The 17,392-nt window shown below is 39.4% G+C and overlaps 1 protein-coding gene across 2 annotated transcripts; it reads right to left on the minus strand.

The window, feature by feature from the left end:
• Positions 1-208: 208 nt before the first annotated feature.
• LOC101484088 (inositol-3-phosphate synthase 1-A) lies at positions 209-16,179 on the minus strand. Of its 2 annotated transcripts, none has more exons than XM_076877393.1 (11): positions 16,159-16,179; positions 4,898-5,022; positions 4,665-4,826; positions 3,898-4,027; positions 3,269-3,462; positions 3,031-3,180; positions 2,245-2,463; positions 1,943-2,107; positions 1,737-1,850; positions 1,012-1,229; positions 209-885 (listed from the first exon to the last, which is right to left on the minus strand). In XM_076877393.1, the coding sequence occupies exons 2-11, from the start codon at positions 5,009-5,011 to the stop codon at positions 690-692; spliced, it is 1,662 nt and encodes a 553-aa protein (XP_076733508.1). In that variant the 5' UTR covers positions 5,012-5,022; positions 16,159-16,179; the 3' UTR covers positions 209-689. The 2 variants fall into 2 exon arrangements, with proteins under 2 accessions (XP_076733508.1, XP_004540327.2); XM_004540270.3 differs by lacking the exon at positions 16,159-16,179 and adding an exon at positions 5,349-5,554.
• Between the last annotated feature and the right edge of the window lie 1,213 nt (positions 16,180-17,392).

The raw sequence follows: 17,392 nt of genomic DNA on the forward strand, positions 1-17,392 counted from the left end.
ACACATACACATATATATATACACACATACACATATATATATACACACATACACATATATATATACACACATATATATATATACATATATATATATATATATATATATATATATATATATATATATATATATATATATATATATATATATATAAATAAATAAAAGTATATTTGAAAATCCAAAAATGAATGACTCGAGACAATATAAGTTCAGATGACACCATTCAGGAGTTTATTGTATATAAACAGTTCAAGACACTACAAAAAAGTAGTGATAGACTGCACTGTTGTACAAAAACAGTAAGGTAGAAAGATGGTCCAGTGTAATGTTAATTTAAATAACAAATACAGCAGGTACTACATCCGTTTTTCACAGGAACAGCTGTTTCACAGATAAAAGATAGTGTACAATGTGCAAACTTTGAAAACTACTGTGATTTAAACACAAGCAGTTAGAAAATTTACTCAAGTTTACAATTGTAAAGTTAATACTTTAAAATATGTAAACAAACTAACAAACCATCTTGCCTTTTCAGGGCCCATATAAGTGCTGTACGTGGGCTTTATAAAGCATACTGAAACTCAGTAAATCTAGTTAACTGGGCCAAATTGATGTCGCAACAACAGCTTAGTCAATGAGGGAACTTGTTCTTTTGATTCAAAGTTCAGTTTGGTTCTGCAGTGTCTCAGTTATAATGCACATGCTGTGTGGTCCATGTGTGCATATACGCCATTTGTTAGAGGAATGTGATTTCCGTTGACTACGGGAACTTTCTTCAAAGAAGCCACATCATTGTTGACACAGGTTTCATGTGGGGGCAGGAAGTTTCTCTGCAGCTTGTGCTCCAGCAGCATGTGGTTCTGAGGAGGAAGACCAAGGCACGCCCTGAAAAGAAAGGAGATAGATACTGTAACTAAAACTGAGGAATATCAATCGCCTCAATCCTGAAAATCCCTCTGTTGAATCAACATGCAGCCTTTTAGACACAGAAAATCAAACAGATCAACTCACCTCATGATGTTCTCAATGGAGGCCCTCTGGCGGAAAAAGGCATTGACAACTGGAGTTCCTGATGGGACAAGAGGAGCCTTGCATAGGAAGGAGAGCAGTGATAAGACGCTGTGGAAAGACTGGAAGTTCTCTTCACCCTGGGGCTTTACAGTCACACGCTGGCAAAGCTCTGTCAGCATCACCAGGTCCAGGATGATTGGGCTGGCAAGTAGAGAGTCCTGTTAGAGAGGAAGCAAGAAGTGAGTGAGCACTGTGTACTAGAATTAGAAGGTATACATATGTATAGAAGACAAACACCATTCTTTTTAATGACTGGACCAAAATATATGCACAACTTTGAACAATAAGCTAAATAATCATAATCAAAACCAAAATAATTTAAATTATTATTATTTTTTATCATAAATAATTAGTCATAGTAACACATCTACAGAAGATTGGTGCCGTTTCTAAAATTGTCTGTCAATGTGGCTTTTTTTGTACCAGTAGAGGGAGCCAAAGTTCTGCATTAAAATATACTTAATTACATTTTGTTGCTATAAATTCTTAATAACAAGTAAAAATGAACCCAAATGGACTGAATTAGTGGGAAATATTATGCTCATGAACATAAACAAAATCAATGTGATGTTTTTATGTAGGGGGGTGAGGAGCTTCATCTGTTGAACAATTCAGATTTGGTGGAACCTCTTTGTTTCCGATGCTGTCAACAGAAACAGACTGACCTCACAGGTATTGTGCAGCGCAATAGTGTTGATCCCTCCCATCATTATTTCAGAAGTGTATTCATCCATGGCACGCTTGCTGTCTCCCACATATGGGACATATTTGATAACCACCTGAAAGAAAATAGAGACAGTCTGTCAGCTGATGTCTGTAAATACTGACACGGAGCTTGTCATCTGTCTGTGTTTGCGTCGTTCTCACTTACACAGTGGTCAGGTTTCTCTCCTGGCTCGTACAGTATGGGGTTGGACTGGACCATGTCGTCAACCACATTGCTCTTAGAGATCTCTTTGGAGCGGAACTGCTGTGGAGCCGACAGGTTTTTCCCATCGTTGTTGCCAAGGTGATTGTAGCTGACAATGGATGTTGGCTGTCAAAAGCAGAGAAACTTATTAAGTTGTTGTTTATAAGATAAAGTTACACTTTAATTGTATATACCTATAATATAACAGATGCTAATTCTCTTTGGAGAATTCAGACAAGTGGCTCAGTCTCATTAATCCTCACCTTGATCCCTGCACTGACCAGGAAGTCCACAAACACTGACTTGATCTTAGTCTGACCAGACTTGAAGTCATCACCGCCGATGAACACGCCTCTCTGCATGGCCAGCTCTACTGCTCCTGGGACAAAAGTATTCTGTGGGGAGCCATTGATGTAGGCGCAGCCCTCCAGTATACTGGCCACTGCAAACAGAGTGGAGGGGGAGACCTCTGCAGCTCCGGCCTGATGGATGAAGGGAAAACAAAGACACGATAGCTGTTACTGAGCATGTCATCATATTACGCTTAGTAGGAACGCTTGACTACAGTTCCCCTGAGACTCTTTACATCACGTCGGTAAAACATCTCTCTTGTTGACTTCATGACTATCTTAAATTGAGCTATTTGCTGAGGATCAGAAGTCTGTGAAATAGACTCTTATCATTGCTGACAGCAGTACAAGCATGCTCAAGGAAGATGATAAAATAAGAACTTGGCCAAGAGGGGCGAATCATAATTTTCTTTCCCCTGATCTGATATAAAAGGAATTGCTGTCTATTTCAGACTCATTAAGACATTTCATTTACAAATCCAAAGTGTGTTAGAAGGGCTAATCTTTTCATCCTCTAAGCTTCATTAATCAGTAAATGTAATGAAGGATTACTGTTTGGTCCTAAGCATTAGAAAGAAATTAAAGTTGAGTGGGTGATTGATGATAACCACTGACCACCAACACAGTTTAAGTTGGCTCATTATTGTGATTTGCACTCAAACTTGATTCTGGATTTATTCTTATGGCCATTGATCTCACCTGGATTGCAGCCAGCAGGTTCTTGGCAGAGTCGTTGACTCCTGGGATGATATCACAGAAGCGCTCGGTGTTGGCGGTCCACAAAACAATGACTTTGTCCACACCACTGGCCTGACGGAAGTCTCTTATGTCAGCTGTAATTCGCTCCATCTGGAAGATCGTGTACTCTTTGAGACAAATTGCAAGAGGAAAAAAAGTAGACAGATGAATAAAAAGGGGAGTGAGAGACTTTTATTACCTGCTCCGCCATGGTGCCAGTGAGGACATTGTCTGCGCGACTCTCCTGATTTGCAGCAATGAACTCTGGAATGTAGATTGATGGTCTGGGTTTCAGGCAGCTCATGTGTGGTTGCAGCTGCTCTTGTAAAGACCAGTCAAGCACCTGAGCTCGCTCCATTGCACTGCCCAGATCCAATGAAGAGATATCCCAACCTAACAAAAAAAAAAAAAAAAAAAAAAAAAAAAAAAAAAAAAAAAAGAGGGAGAAAAAAATTATTTTTCAGAACTAAACAGGAAGGCTCACCTCTTTCAGCAATCCATTTGATCCTAAACTAGATTCTAGCATCTCTATGAAAGTGCTGGCTGTGCATGTGCTTCCTATAACATCATATGCACAAGGCTGTAAGTAATCCTGTTAAATAATCATAATAAATATTGACCAAAATAACTGTAATAATTTACAGAAGATCAGTGCAGTAACTTTTAGTTAAAACCTTCACCTTATGGACTCCCTATCCCTTTCATATGTTCTGGGATCAGTTTTCACAGCTGTCAACACTCCCATACTTGTCTGAACTTTCTCTCACACCCACACACCCCAGTCTTGAGTGTGTACACCCTGAGACGACTGTGTGGAATTGTTCTTACCATCAAACACAATGTCGTTAGGGTGCACCATGGGCAGGAGGTCCCGGAAGGGCACGTTAACCTCGCCCTCAAGCCCTGATCCCAGACAAACAGTAGAGGACTGCAGGAGGGAGCCGAAATAGTTCGCTTTCTGAGGGCAGAGAAAGCAAAAAGAATGTGATTTTAATCTCTGTATCGAATGTAATTCCCTATTTTTAATGGTAATTATAAATATATTAAGCAGTAATAACCAGAAATAGAAGGAACCAGCTCATAAATATTACTACAGATGTCCTTATAAGGGAAAATCCCTAAGTAAGTTAAGCCTTTAACCCTCCATTGAACATGTCAGTATAATCAGCTTATTATGAGGCTGTACTTCTGCAGCAGGGGACATACAGCACACTGTGTTTCTACAGCAGGACAAGAAGACTTGCTATTCATTCTGCAGTGGTAATTTTCACATCTCATTATAGCGTGCTGGTGGAATTCATTCACTCTCTTAAGTATTTGTATTTCTTTTATGTTATTAAATTGACCATACTTAGCATATGTCATATTCAATGAAATCGATTATTTGTGCAGCATGCGATCTATTTTAATGCAATAACTCACACAAAGTTGATTGGGAGGAGTTATTGTGCAGCAGGAACATCATTACATTTTCTATTTGGTAGGTTTTTACTAATGTGTGGCTTCTTCATTTCAAATAGTAATACCATAAAAAAAGTCTATGCAAATCCTTCCGGAGCATACACATATGTGCGTATTTGTGACACCCGTCTCACCTTTACTCCGTTTTTAGTCTTCCAGGTAAGACCCAGTTTGTTGGCCAGTACGGCCGCTGTGACTGTGGTCCCGTTATTGCCTCCCCAGCCCACCAGCATCACTCCCAGCCGAGGCACACGGCGCTCGGTGCGGATCGTCATCTCAGTGGTGCGGGGGGTCACCTGTGACGGACAGAGCGCGGGTTAGCTGGGGGCTAAACGCGCACACATAACTATAAATGTAAATCACTTACCGTGACTTTGTTCCCATCTCTGTGCACCGACGAGGTCTGGTAAGAGTACTGAGCCTCAATGTGAGAGTCAGTGTACTTCACATTAGGGCTGTTGACCTGAACGTTCACGGACATGGCTGCAGAGTCTGAAAGAAAGAGGAGGAACAATTACATCATCTCCACACGGAAATTAACCTAGCGGAAAAAGCTGCCTTTCACTAACACATCACATTTAATCGACGATAATGGCACACGTGCGGAAAACAACAATTGGGTGTTATTATTCTAAGCCTGAGAGCTCTAACGCTTTCTAAGAAAAGTCGTTTTTTCTCCTCTGCCCTCCGATAAACAGCTGGTAAATTTTCTACGAAAATCCTAACAAACCGGTTTTTGTGTTTGGTCGTTCGATGGTGGAGCAGTCAAATTAAGAGAAAGCGGAAAATAAGTGAACCAAACCGGTAAACTCCCTCACCTTTGCACGGAATAAGTGTAAAAGTATCTAAAATGAGACTGCTTCCCGGCGTATAGCTGACAGCTCTTCGCTTCAACGACTGTAAATTTCCGCTCTCTTTAATTTGAAAGCGTCGGTTATGGTCTTCGTCCAGTTGGTGTCAGCCACGAGCTCGAGAGGTTCCCTCGTAGGACGGCTTCAGTGCCACAAGCCAATCCGAGCGCTCGGTCGCACTTTTATAGCTGATGCTGAGGGAGACGTCCGAGGACATCAGCAAATGGCCGGGCTTGTTTCCACTCACGTTTCTTCACATGAGGTGAAAAATTTCCATTCCGGAGAGTTCTCGGTGAAACCACAAAGGAGGATTTGCTGGCTTTTAGATGTTTCTAGATTTTCCTGCAACTTCCCCTGCAGCGTCTAAGTATTTTTCCATAACATGTAGTGGAATAAAACAAAGAATGATATTGTATCGTATTAAAAAAAATCGTACCAGGATTCGTTACCCCCTTCAGACTTTGTGTATTCTAGAGCGGACATAGGAGGGGGAGGAGCCACAGCTTGGTTCACTCTATTGTGTTCTGCAAAGGACAGGGCTCCTCTCTGAAATGAAATGCTTTCATTCTTACATAAGCTGCTTGTTATCGAAATGTATTTGTTAAAACAAACCTCTTAGACTTTAAAAAGCAAAAACACTAAAAAAAAAAAAAAAAAAAAGATCCCCTGGGGAAAAGCTGAGTTCTTTAAAATGAAGTTTACATTGTGCAGAGCCAAATAAAGGAACAAAAGCAACAGCAAAGAAGCAAAGACTGGATAACTTGGACTCTCTCGGACCCTTACGTGTATAGAGCAAAGAACCACTGACTCCTGTCCATAATGCAAAAAAACCAAAAGTATTGGTGCACAACAGCAACCAAGTTTTGACATGTTAGTTAGAATCTGAAGCACATTTCTCAATGCAAACATTTCCGGCCTGACCCGGTCTTTCCAGTGCATTACAGTCTGCCTATTATACACACATCTCCTCAGTGTTGAGCACTTTCAGTATATTAAGTTTGCTTTCCAGTGCAAAATGCCAATTGACTGTATGTCAAAGCATCTGCAAGGCCAATCTACTAGTCCCTAGGGCGCCTCCTTTACATTATGCTAGATGCTTATATCCACAATGCGCCGGTAACGTTTAAGTCATGGTTCTGTCTCGTATACTGTGTTCTGTCTTGTGTATTTACTCAGTCATTTTACATTCCACTGATTTAAAACAGGCACCTTTTTTGAGAGGTTTTAATGGTGGAGGGGCAAATATATTGTTGGGAAATTTAGAAGATGTACTTCCTGACCTTGCTCCTCGTTATTTGATGAAACTGCCTGCAAGCCTGTTGACTTTGCAGAGTGCAAGGCCTGAGAGATGAAGTTCTGATTCATGAGTAGTTTGCGTTGTTGTAAAGAACGGAAACATTGTTACTGTCACTTACGTGTTGAAAATATGCACTTATGTTGTTATATATGTATGATTCTATCTAGACCAGGGGTGTGCAGTTTTCCCACGGGGCCACAGGAAACTGGGACTGTTATAAAGAGCGGTGCTAATAAGCTGAACTCAGTTCTGCTAATGGTACTGGAGCAGATGTTACAACTACCCAATGAAGGTCTTCTATGTTCCTCTGTTCTTTGTTTTTTTCTTACAGGTGCACCAGTTGACGATACATCGTGCTTTTCTATTTGTGCTCTATTCTTTTATTATGCTTTCTCCTATTTTCTCCATCTTCTTTTTTTCCCCTGCCTGTAAGCTTAGATGTTGTCATACTAAACATATAATGTTATTACCTGAAATAACACTAATAGAAATTGATAAATAAACAGGTAAAAGAAACACACAAGCAAGAGGAGGCTATAGAGAATTTATAGAGCTCATCTTGGAAAAGCAAAATATGTTGGCACAACATTGCATTCAGATCATAATTCTGATTGCAAAAGCTGCAAGACAAGACAGGTTTAAAAGTAAAAAAAAGAAGAAAAAAAAAACAATTATGCAATCTAAAAGTTACATGGGCATAGTAAAAACACCAACTTTTTTTTTAATCACTATTTAATATTTCATGCATTTAAGTCAGGTTTAATGTCTGTGGTGGAAATACAAAGGACAATGGACAGGTTATCTTTACTGAGAGAGGATCTGGATTTCTTAAACTTTATCCAGGCAAATGCTGTTTCACATATGAAGATAAAAAGAAAAGAAAGGTCCTCATGTGGAAAATCTAGCAGTAATACTGAAATGAAGAACTCTACCAGTAGTGAATCAGTTTGTGATTCAGTGCTCTTGCCCTGATTAAGCTAACCATTTTAGTTACATCATCAACAACAAAGTTAATTTTTAGCACTGACTTACACAACACCTGGTGTGTAATGCAATGGAAAAATACCAATGTCGCTTCTGTGTTCATTTCAGTCTTTTTAACTTGCATCCGTTTCAAAAGAAAGTTGGAAAACCTATCCAAGCATGCAGTTGTCCTTGTGAACAAGTCACTCGATGTCACAGTCCCTTTCACTAAGTGCATTGCTGCCAGCATCATTGTAATCTACCATGTAAACAGATGAGCAACTGGGCAGTGTTGCGGATATCGCAGCTCTCAAGGACAAAAAGTTATATTTGTCTGCTTTGTTTTTCAGATAAAACTCCAGATTTCCTGCAGTGTTTGATCCATCTTGTTAAAGTTTGCCTGGAGAGGAGTACATTGTCAAATGCTTCTTTGAATCCATCAAACAGTCTTTGATAGACTTCTGTTCAGAGAATAGCTTACTGTTCTTTTTGTGATTTTTGTGGAAATCACAAAGCTGGTCTTGGCTGCTCCATTTCTGGATGTGTACTTGATAAAACTTGATAAAAAGTCCTTGTTGTCTTTGCAGTTTTGCAAGAAAAGCCAATGATGCTACTGCTCTGCATCAGTCAAGTTCTTGTATTTCTATGCATGTGTAGTCTCATTAAAGACGATTCAAATTGTAATCGTTAAACAAAGCAACTTGTTTTCCATAAAATAAGTACATGACTTTGGTAAATGGCCTGTATTTGTATAGTGCTTTATTTGGTTCTAAGGACCCCAAAGCGCTTTACACTATACACAGTCATCCACCCACTGGTGAATGGGTAGTCACAGCCGCCCTGGGGCGCACTGACAGAGGCGAGGCTGCCGGACACTGCAGCCACTGGGCCCTCTGACCACCACCAGTAGGCAACGGGTGAAGTGTCTTGCCCAAGGACACAACGACCGAGACTGTCCAAGCCGGGGCTCGAACCGGCAACCTTCTGATTACAAGGCGAACTCCCAACTCTTGAGCCACGATCGCCCCATGCGCGATGGGACAAACTGCATGATGTGTACTTATAGTCTGAATCCTAATTTCCTGTTGGGCTTTTGCAGATCTGTGACAATCATGATGACAATATGGTCAGTGACCATCTGGCAACTTCTGGCCTAATGGGCAAAAATGCATATTCCCTGACCAGTTACAACTGGTTGTTGCAGGTTGATTCCAATCGCTGGGAAAATGATTGCTAAAGTGCCGTTCACACAGATCTACAGACCACTCAGTTACCCCCTGGGAACCACCTATCAACAGGGAAAAAATGGTGCATTCCCCAATCAAACTCTTTGCCATTGGTTTGGCGTAACTTGAATGGATGTGGAAGACCTGTCTACAAACACTGGCGAGCTATTCTCTGAGCTGTGGTGAAACTCATAAAAGTGCGATTAAAAACTAGCAATGGAGACTGTTTGCCTTCAAAGTAAAGATTCTGCCCTAAAACACACTAGTTAGTTTGAAGGCAAACCTCTTCCATTTCTGGTTTAAGTTGAGCTTTTTCAAGTTGTACTCTTCAGCTAGTAGCTTGAGATTAACCTCAGCAGAGGTTTTTGAGCTTGTGGCAGCTTAGGTGAAGCAAATGGTGTGAGTTTTTTATAGCATAAGCTTAGATAAATATGTATGTATAGATAAATAAATATGTCCATTCTCCTGACCTGTGAATTGTCATTGTGTAAACAGCGGCTAAAGAATTTAGCTCCTACGAAGCTACAAATTAACAGGATAAAAACTGAAAAGTGTTTGTGAAGACACACAACAGACCATGACTGACAGTTGGTCTCTAACTGATTTTCATTGATTGTTGCTATATGCCAATTTTTTGCACATATGATGAGTGTGAGAAAGAAAGAAAGAAAGAAAGAAAGAAAGAAAGAAAGAAAGAAAGAAAGAAAGAAAGAAAGGAGTGGTAACTTGGCAGTGAAGGCTTGAGGAGAAAAACAAATCTGCCTCAGGGGTTTTCATAGAGTTGTTATGGCCTGTACTGATGCTAATTAGTGAAGACAAAGACAAAGATGCTATTAAAATCTTGAGATCCTCCTACTTTAAACGTTCCTTGGCTCTTCCAGGAATGGTTCAATTACTTTCCCAACAACTCATTAGTTAGTATAGCTGGTGATTTCAGTTGTGTTGATTTCTAATCTCCATCATATCGAGAGGCCTGTACTATGAAGCAGGATTTCATCTTATCTTGGTAACTTGAGAGTTAAACCTGGATTTTCTGTTCTATGAAACTAGTTCATTTGTCTGGGTATCACCTATCATTCTCATCTCTAGATTAGAGGTTAACAGGTACAAAATCTTGCCTTTCCAGTTCTCAGAAAAATAGCTTCACAATTCCTGGAAGATACCGCAGGCTTCTATGTGCAGAGAGTATGACAGGGCTAAAGTTCTTAATAGCCTTTCAAGTAGTTCTCCTTCCCTGATATAAAGTTTCTTAGATGAAATTTTATTCCTTGATTGATTCTTTGAGCACAAATAGATTTCCATGTAGACTAAGCCTGCATTTCAAATCTGCTTTTATTTTTATTCTTTACTTGCTCTCAAACTGATAGACATCACTTGGGAGGCAGCAAAAAGAATAGGTGTTGTCCAGTCTTACTGACCAAAGCATGCAAAGCACTAACATATTGATACAACACCTTTAATAGAAAACTATTTAAGAGAGCTCTCTTATACTCATACTGATCTCTGAAAAATAACTGAATAATTCCTGGAAGACCATACAAATGTTGAGAGCGCCTGAAGGGCTTTTACAGGTCTAAACCTATGCTGACTAATTGGTTTTCTGTAAATAGCTTTTCTATACACAGGAATGGTGAAAGAGTGGAGGATCAGTGTCTGCTTCATAGTATAGGCCTCTGATTGGGAGGAGGTTATGTTCAGAATTTTGGCTTAATATCGGCTGAACGTGCCAGATTTTCACAAATGTTCTTTTTTATGGCATGTTTGAAGTGCAGTATAGATTCTGTGCTTGGCAAATACTTTTTATAGTTAAGCAGCTTGTTAATCCATAACTTACTAGCATCACAAATGAGGCCAAGTTGTAAAGTTACAGCAGTGGAGGCTGTGCCAAGCGTTGTCACTGGAATGTGAGAATGGTTGGCACAATGCTTGAACGCACAACAAGAAGAACTATTCAATCAATAAAGTCAGTTTAAACTTTATCTAAAGTGATTTACACGTCTCCTTTTTGTTAGGTTATGAGACAATATTAATGTGTAAATGTATCAAGCTTTAAATTTCAGAGCTGACTTATTAGAAACAAACAGCAGCAGTTCCAGCTCCTGGACACACAGAGCTGTCCGACAGTGGCTTAAAGCCCTAAAACACTTTAAATACGGCCTACAGTTAAACTCATGGTTTTAAAGGCCTGAAAGGTTTGCTGCTGACTGTCCAACCAGCACTGACACAGAGAGGTGAGCAGTGAGGGAATAGGACTATGGTTGAATGTCTGGCTCAGCTCCACACCGATTGGTTCTTGCTTTCCACAGTGAAGCCAGTGAAGATTTGTCACTGGCTTGTAAAGCTGGGGGTTGGTCTTGTTGCCAGGGAGGTGCTGGAAGGATGCCAGTGTTCTTCTTTTTTTTCCAACAAACTCCAGATGTTTCTGACCACATCAATGAACATTTTACATGATAAAATAGAAGTTCAAGTTCTAAGCATCATCAGATTATTTTTAGTCAAATAAATAATCAGTAAGATTTTTTTCCTGAAAAAAAGGTAATTAAGGACAGAATTCCTGCTGCTGGCCAAAATAGACTCAGATTTATTCTCAGAACCTTATACTTATTGATATTTATTTTTATTTTCTGCAGATAACATACATGACAATAAATGTTTCTGTAAATGGCAGATAATATGGAAACTACAGCAACAACGGAGGATCCCGTTGAGACAGTGCTTTCTACATGCTCTCCACAATGGAGTAAAGTTGTGAAAAATGGCAAGCCTCGTCTCAAGCTGGAGAAGGTTAATTCAGGTTCAGGAATGCATGCTGCTACCACTGGACACAATAAGAGGCCTGGACCTGTATCGATTATCGGCACTGGAGCTGTGAGTACAATCAGAACTGTGAAAACTAAATTGGTGAGCGTGTTTGCCACTAAATTTGCCCTGGATGTAGATGCAGAAACTCTTGCTCTGTATTTGAGAGAGAAACTTAAAAGAGATGTGACCTGTCAAAAAATTGCTAGTAAACGTAGCAGGTTCAGCTCTTTCAAGGTTACTGCTGAATGTAATGATGTGGGTGAAATGTACAATCCTGAACTCTGGCCTGAAGGGGCTCTGGTCCGGCGTTTTTATGAACCTCGTAAGCCCGGTATGGTGGTGCCAAGCTCAGTGGATCCAGCAGGGGAGATAACTGCGCCTTTTGGTACCAACATATCAACATGAAGATGTCTATTCGGGTATTATCTTACAACTGTCGTGGTCTACGTTTGGGACAGAGTGCAGGGGACAAAGCTCGACGGATTGTTGTGGACAGTCTGCTTGCAGAATGTGACATTTTATGCTTGCAGGAGACATGGTTGTCCAAACAGGACCTGGGAAAACTTAACTGTCTAAATGCAAGTTTTTTGGGAGTGGGGGAATCAACAACTGATCTCAGCACAGCTATAGTCAGAGGCAGAATACCTGGAGGGGTTGCTGTGCTTTGGGACAAAAAAATAGACCCTGTGATAAAGCCCATTAGACTGGATGTAGACTGGTGTATTGGTATACAATATACACAGAACAATAGTAGTTTTATCATTCTTAATATTTATACTCCCTATGAATCTTGTCAAAATGAGCAAGAATACCTCAGTAGGCTGGCTTTTATTAATGCATTTATTCAAGACAATGATACTTACAGCATATATGTTTTGGGTGATTTTAATGCTGATCTCACAGACAGCAGTTCTCAGTTTGCTGACCACTTAACTCATTTTTGTCAAGTTAATAATCTTATCTTGTCTACCAAAGTGTTACTGCCTGCAGATAGCTATACATACATAAGTGAAGCCTGGCATAGTACATCATGGCTGGACCACTGTATCTGTACAGCTGATGGACATGCAGCTTTAGCAAACATGACTATTAGGTATGAGGTAACTGTGTCAGATCATATACCTTTTGGTTTTACTGTGAATGTGGAACAAATGCCAGCAACAACTGGAAACAATATTGCTAATATTGCTACCAGTGTAAAATTAGACTGGTCAGCTTGTAGTGAAGATGATTTCTTAGCTTATCATAGTAATACCGATATACATCTGAACAACATTTCTTTGCCGAAAGAAGCTATTTTGTGCAAGGATGTCAACTGTAAGAATGCTGTGCATAAACATTTACTCTGCTCCATGTGTGATGATATAGTGACTGCTCTGCATGAAAGTGGTACACTGCTTGATAAACAATATAAGCATAAGAAACCTAACATCAGACCTGGCTGGAAAGAACATGTATCCATGTACCATGATGAAGCTCGCATAGCTTATAAATGTTGGGCCATGGCTGGAAGACCTAAACAAGGCCCAGAATTTGAACAGAAAAAATGTGCGAATGCCAGATATAAGTACGCTGTTCGCTTTATAACTAAAAATGAGCAAATGCTAAGAGCAGATTCTTTGGCCAGGAAAATGCTGTGTAATAATACGGCAGATTTTTGGAAAGAGGTGAAAGCTCTTAATAACTGTAAACCATCTCTACCATCAACTGTTGAAGGTGTTTCTGGGGCAGATAACATTGCAGCATTATGGAGACAGCATTACAGTGCGTTGTTTAACTGTATAAAAAGTGATCCATATGAGGACAATCTTGACATGAGTAATGACACAATAAGTGTAAGGACACATGAAGTATATGAAGCCATTCATAGGTTGTCTGATAATAAATCCTCTGGTTTGGATCACATCACTGCAGAACATTTAAAACATGCTAGTTTAAGGCTAGCTCCTCTTTTAGCACTCTGTTTCACTGGGTTTATGATTCATGGCATATTACCAGACTCAATGCTGTGTATTTTACTGGTACCAGTTATGAAGGACAAAGCTGCAAAAGTGAGCTGTTTGGATAATTACAGGCCGATTGCACTAGCCAGTATTTTATCTAAGGTGTTAGAAAGAATCTTGTTTGACAGAGTTAGTGTGTTCATCTCTTCTCTGGATAATCAGTTTGGCTTTAAACCAAAGCACGGCACTGACATGTGCATATATGCACTCAAGGAAATAGTCAGTTTGTACAGGGCTAAAAATTCATCTGTCCTCATGTGTTTCATTGATGCCTCTAAGGCTTTTGATCGAGTGAACCACAGAAAACTTTTTGATAAATTGAAGACACGGGGAGTTCCTCAATACATCGTGAGGATTCTCTCTTACTGGTACGCTCATCAGAACATGCAGGTTAAATGGGGAAGCAGTATTTCTGCCCCCTTTGGTGTCAGCAATGGTGTCAGACAGGGTGGGATTTTGTCTCCAATTTTATTTAATTTATATGTCGATGATTTGTCCATACAACTGAGAGCCTGTAACACTGGGTGTATATTAGGTGAAGCACTGATAAATCATCTTATGTATGCAGATGACCTGGTTGTTTTTAGTCCAAGCAGTGCTGGGTTACAGGATCTTCTTAATGTCTGTACTGAATATGGTGTGCAATATGACATTGAGTACAATGCTGCTAAAAGTGCTGTTTTGATATGTAGAACCAAGCAGGATAAACAGCTAAATTTCCCTTTGTTTAAACTGGCACAAAAAACTCTTGAAGTTCATAAAAAGGTGAAATACCTCGGTCACTTTATTACTGAGCAAATGAATGATGATGATGACATATACAGACAACGGTGTAAGCTCTATGTGCAGGCAAATACTATTGCACGCAAATTCAGCTTTTGTTCACTTCCAGTTAAAGTGGCTTTGTTTAAAGCGTATTGCACACCGCTATATACTGCCCCCTTGTGGTCATCCTACAAACAATGTAGCATGCAGAAGCTGCATGTTGCATATAATGATGCGATGAGAATCCTTTGCAGGATACCTAGAAGTGGTAGTGCCAGCCAGATGTTTGTAGCTGTGGGTGTTTGGACTTTTAAAGCACTTTTAAGGAAGCTAATGTTCAATTTTAGAGAACGACTGGATGGTTCGAGTAACAGTATAATTTTAGCACTTACAGATCCGACAGTGAGTGGTTCCCGTTACTCATCCAGTCTCAGAAAGCACTGGTTAAAGTGTTTGTGTATTTATTGATTTATTTTAAGTAATTGTGTTTTATGTATATTATGGTTTTATATTTTTACAAATGCTTTATATACTTATTTATATACATATATATATTTAATGGTATACCTTGTGTTGTGTGTGTGGGGGGGAGTTGTGTGTGTGTGTTTCTTGTCTTGTTTTTATGGACATGTAGTCTGCCAATAAAGATTGAATTGAATTGAATTGAATAAAGATTTTTTGTGAAGGTGCACAGCAGACAATGTCTGACGCAGGACAAACCATAGCCAAAGGGAGGCCTGACATCACTTTCAAAAATGCAAGGCATGCTGTCTAAACAGGTGGAAAAGTTTAGTGTAGCCTGCACCAGTGTAACAGGGTAAACCGGTATTGTGTGTACATTAAAACTGGCAGTGATTTTGGAGTGTGTATGTGTTCCACTTTTGCAATGAGCCAATGGCTGTGGTTGGGCGGAGTTAACTAAAGGCGGGTGTATCTAGTTGTACTTCTACTTTTATATACTTATGCCACACACTACAAACACTGCTGTCACATTTTGTTTTTCTCTGTACAGGTATGTTACATAGCTCAGATTTACAATGGTTTAGATTAACATCAATGTGTTTATAGCAGATGTTCTTGGACTGTGTGTTTTGTTCCTTCTGTAAATGGGATGCTATGTATTATATTATAGCTGGGACTGTTTCTGTTGACTATTTTTTTCTAATAAATTATATTTTAAATTTTTAATAAGAGTGTGTCATTTTTCTGCCCTCAGCTGAGTCTGTGTGTTACACCAAAAAGCAATTATGATAAGTGATTTCCATAAGGCTAGATTTGCACTGAAGCTTTATTTTAAGGTACTGATTAACTGCAAGTGTTCTAAATGTTTATGCAGTTGTATGCTGATTGGGGAAATAACATTATTTAATTTTCTCTGGAGGTCCCTTGAAGGTTTATTCAGGAAGTGTGTGTAATCAGATTAGTAAAATGAATCTGTAAACATGCGAGTATAATGGCTGAAAAGCCTTAAAGTTTTGCATTGAAAATGCAAACAAGTCACCAGTTGCAGCTCACCAAGCTTTCCAGTTCGCTGGCTTTTTATATGCAACAATTGCTACACTTCTGTGGAAGTTCCACAAATAAATAAATAAATAAATAAATAAATAAATAAATAAATAAATATATATATATATATGGCATTATTTCTGTAGTAAAATCAGTTCAGTACTGTTCAATCCACACATGTACAAGTTGGTAATGTAACTGTTTTATAATATTACCTTTAATTTATCCAGCTGTAAATGTCACTGAGATTGAGAATGTCCTCTTCAAGAGTAACGTCAGCAAGAAGCGAGCAATAATTACAAGTAGCAATTGAACATAAACACACAAATACACATAGGGCTCATTACATCCAGTCAAAATAGGTACAATTCAAACTGACCTAAGAGACTTTGGTAAGCTGTGAGTGTCTTTACAATTCAAGCGATCATCTTAGAGTAGCAGCACACAGTCCACAAAAGCAGCAGCTGACCAGTGAAGAATACTGGTTTATTGACTGAGAGCAGCTCTAATCATCTAACAGCTGGCTGACTGCTGGAGAGCCTTGGATGACAAGCCAACAGCAGCCACTAGCTCTGGGAGGAAAACCAACACTGATAACTAAACGTAAATATACACATGAACAATCACAATATGCCACTTTACATTAAAATAATCTATAACATCTATGTCTTTTTACTTATTGTTTTTTTTTTTATTTGACTAATAATGGGCAAAGCCATGGTGTGCGAGAACACGGTAGCGTTATTAAATGTTAAGAAAAATAAAGCTACCCACATAATCTGCACTTTATTCACACCGAGTAAATAAACGGTGTCTGGACTTTAATGCACAAGAAGGTAAACTTTAAGTGGCCCTGTCTCCTGATAGAAATATTTACATAGCCCTTAATCATAAAAATATAATAATCATAAAAACAGATCTCCTGGGGCCCCCTCCTGGCAGGTTTATGTACATGCAGAGTGAAACGAAAGGTCACACAAACTCGTTTCCTGTGTACAAACAAATTGTTAACTGAGAGGTAGTAGCGAACGATGGAAACACCAGCTTAGTCTTGGAATAGTGCCAACTAGCCAAAAGCATGATCTAAAGAAACAGCTGAGAAACAAAGTCATTTACATGTCTGAAAATGGTTTAAAAGCCATTTCTAAGGCCTTGGTACTCCAGCTAACCATGATGAGAGCCGTTATACTCAAATTGGAACAGTGGTAAATCTTCCCAGGAGTGGCCAGCCTATCAAAGTAACTCATCCAGGAGGTCACAAAAGAACCCAGGACAACATCTAAAGAACGGCAGGCCTCATTTGCCTCAGTTAAAGTCAGAGTTCATGATATAACATAGAAGAAGGGGACTGGGAGGAACATGACATGTATGGGTGAGAGTTTCAAGGTAAAATGCACTGCTGACCAAAAGAACACAAAGACTTGTCCCACATTTACAACACAACCCATC

The sequence above is a fragment of the Maylandia zebra genome, linkage group LG19 (genome assembly GCF_041146795.1).
Source record: "Maylandia zebra isolate NMK-2024a linkage group LG19, Mzebra_GT3a, whole genome shotgun sequence".
Classification (NCBI taxonomy): Eukaryota; Metazoa; Chordata; class Actinopteri; order Cichliformes; family Cichlidae; genus Maylandia; species Maylandia zebra.

Coding starts and splice junctions, on each gene's coding strand:
- LOC101484088 (XM_076877393.1), bottom strand. CDS start 5,011: ATGTCCGTGAACGTTCAGGTCAACAGCCCTAATGTGAAGTACACTGAC. Junction 2,108..2,244: donor TGGTCAGTGCAGGGATCAAG/GTGAGGATTAAT, acceptor TGCTTTTGACAG/CCAACATCCATTGTCAGCTA. Junction 1,851..1,942: donor GAGAGAAACCTGACCACTGT/GTAAGTGAGAAC, acceptor ATTTTCTTTCAG/GTGGTTATCAAATATGTCCC.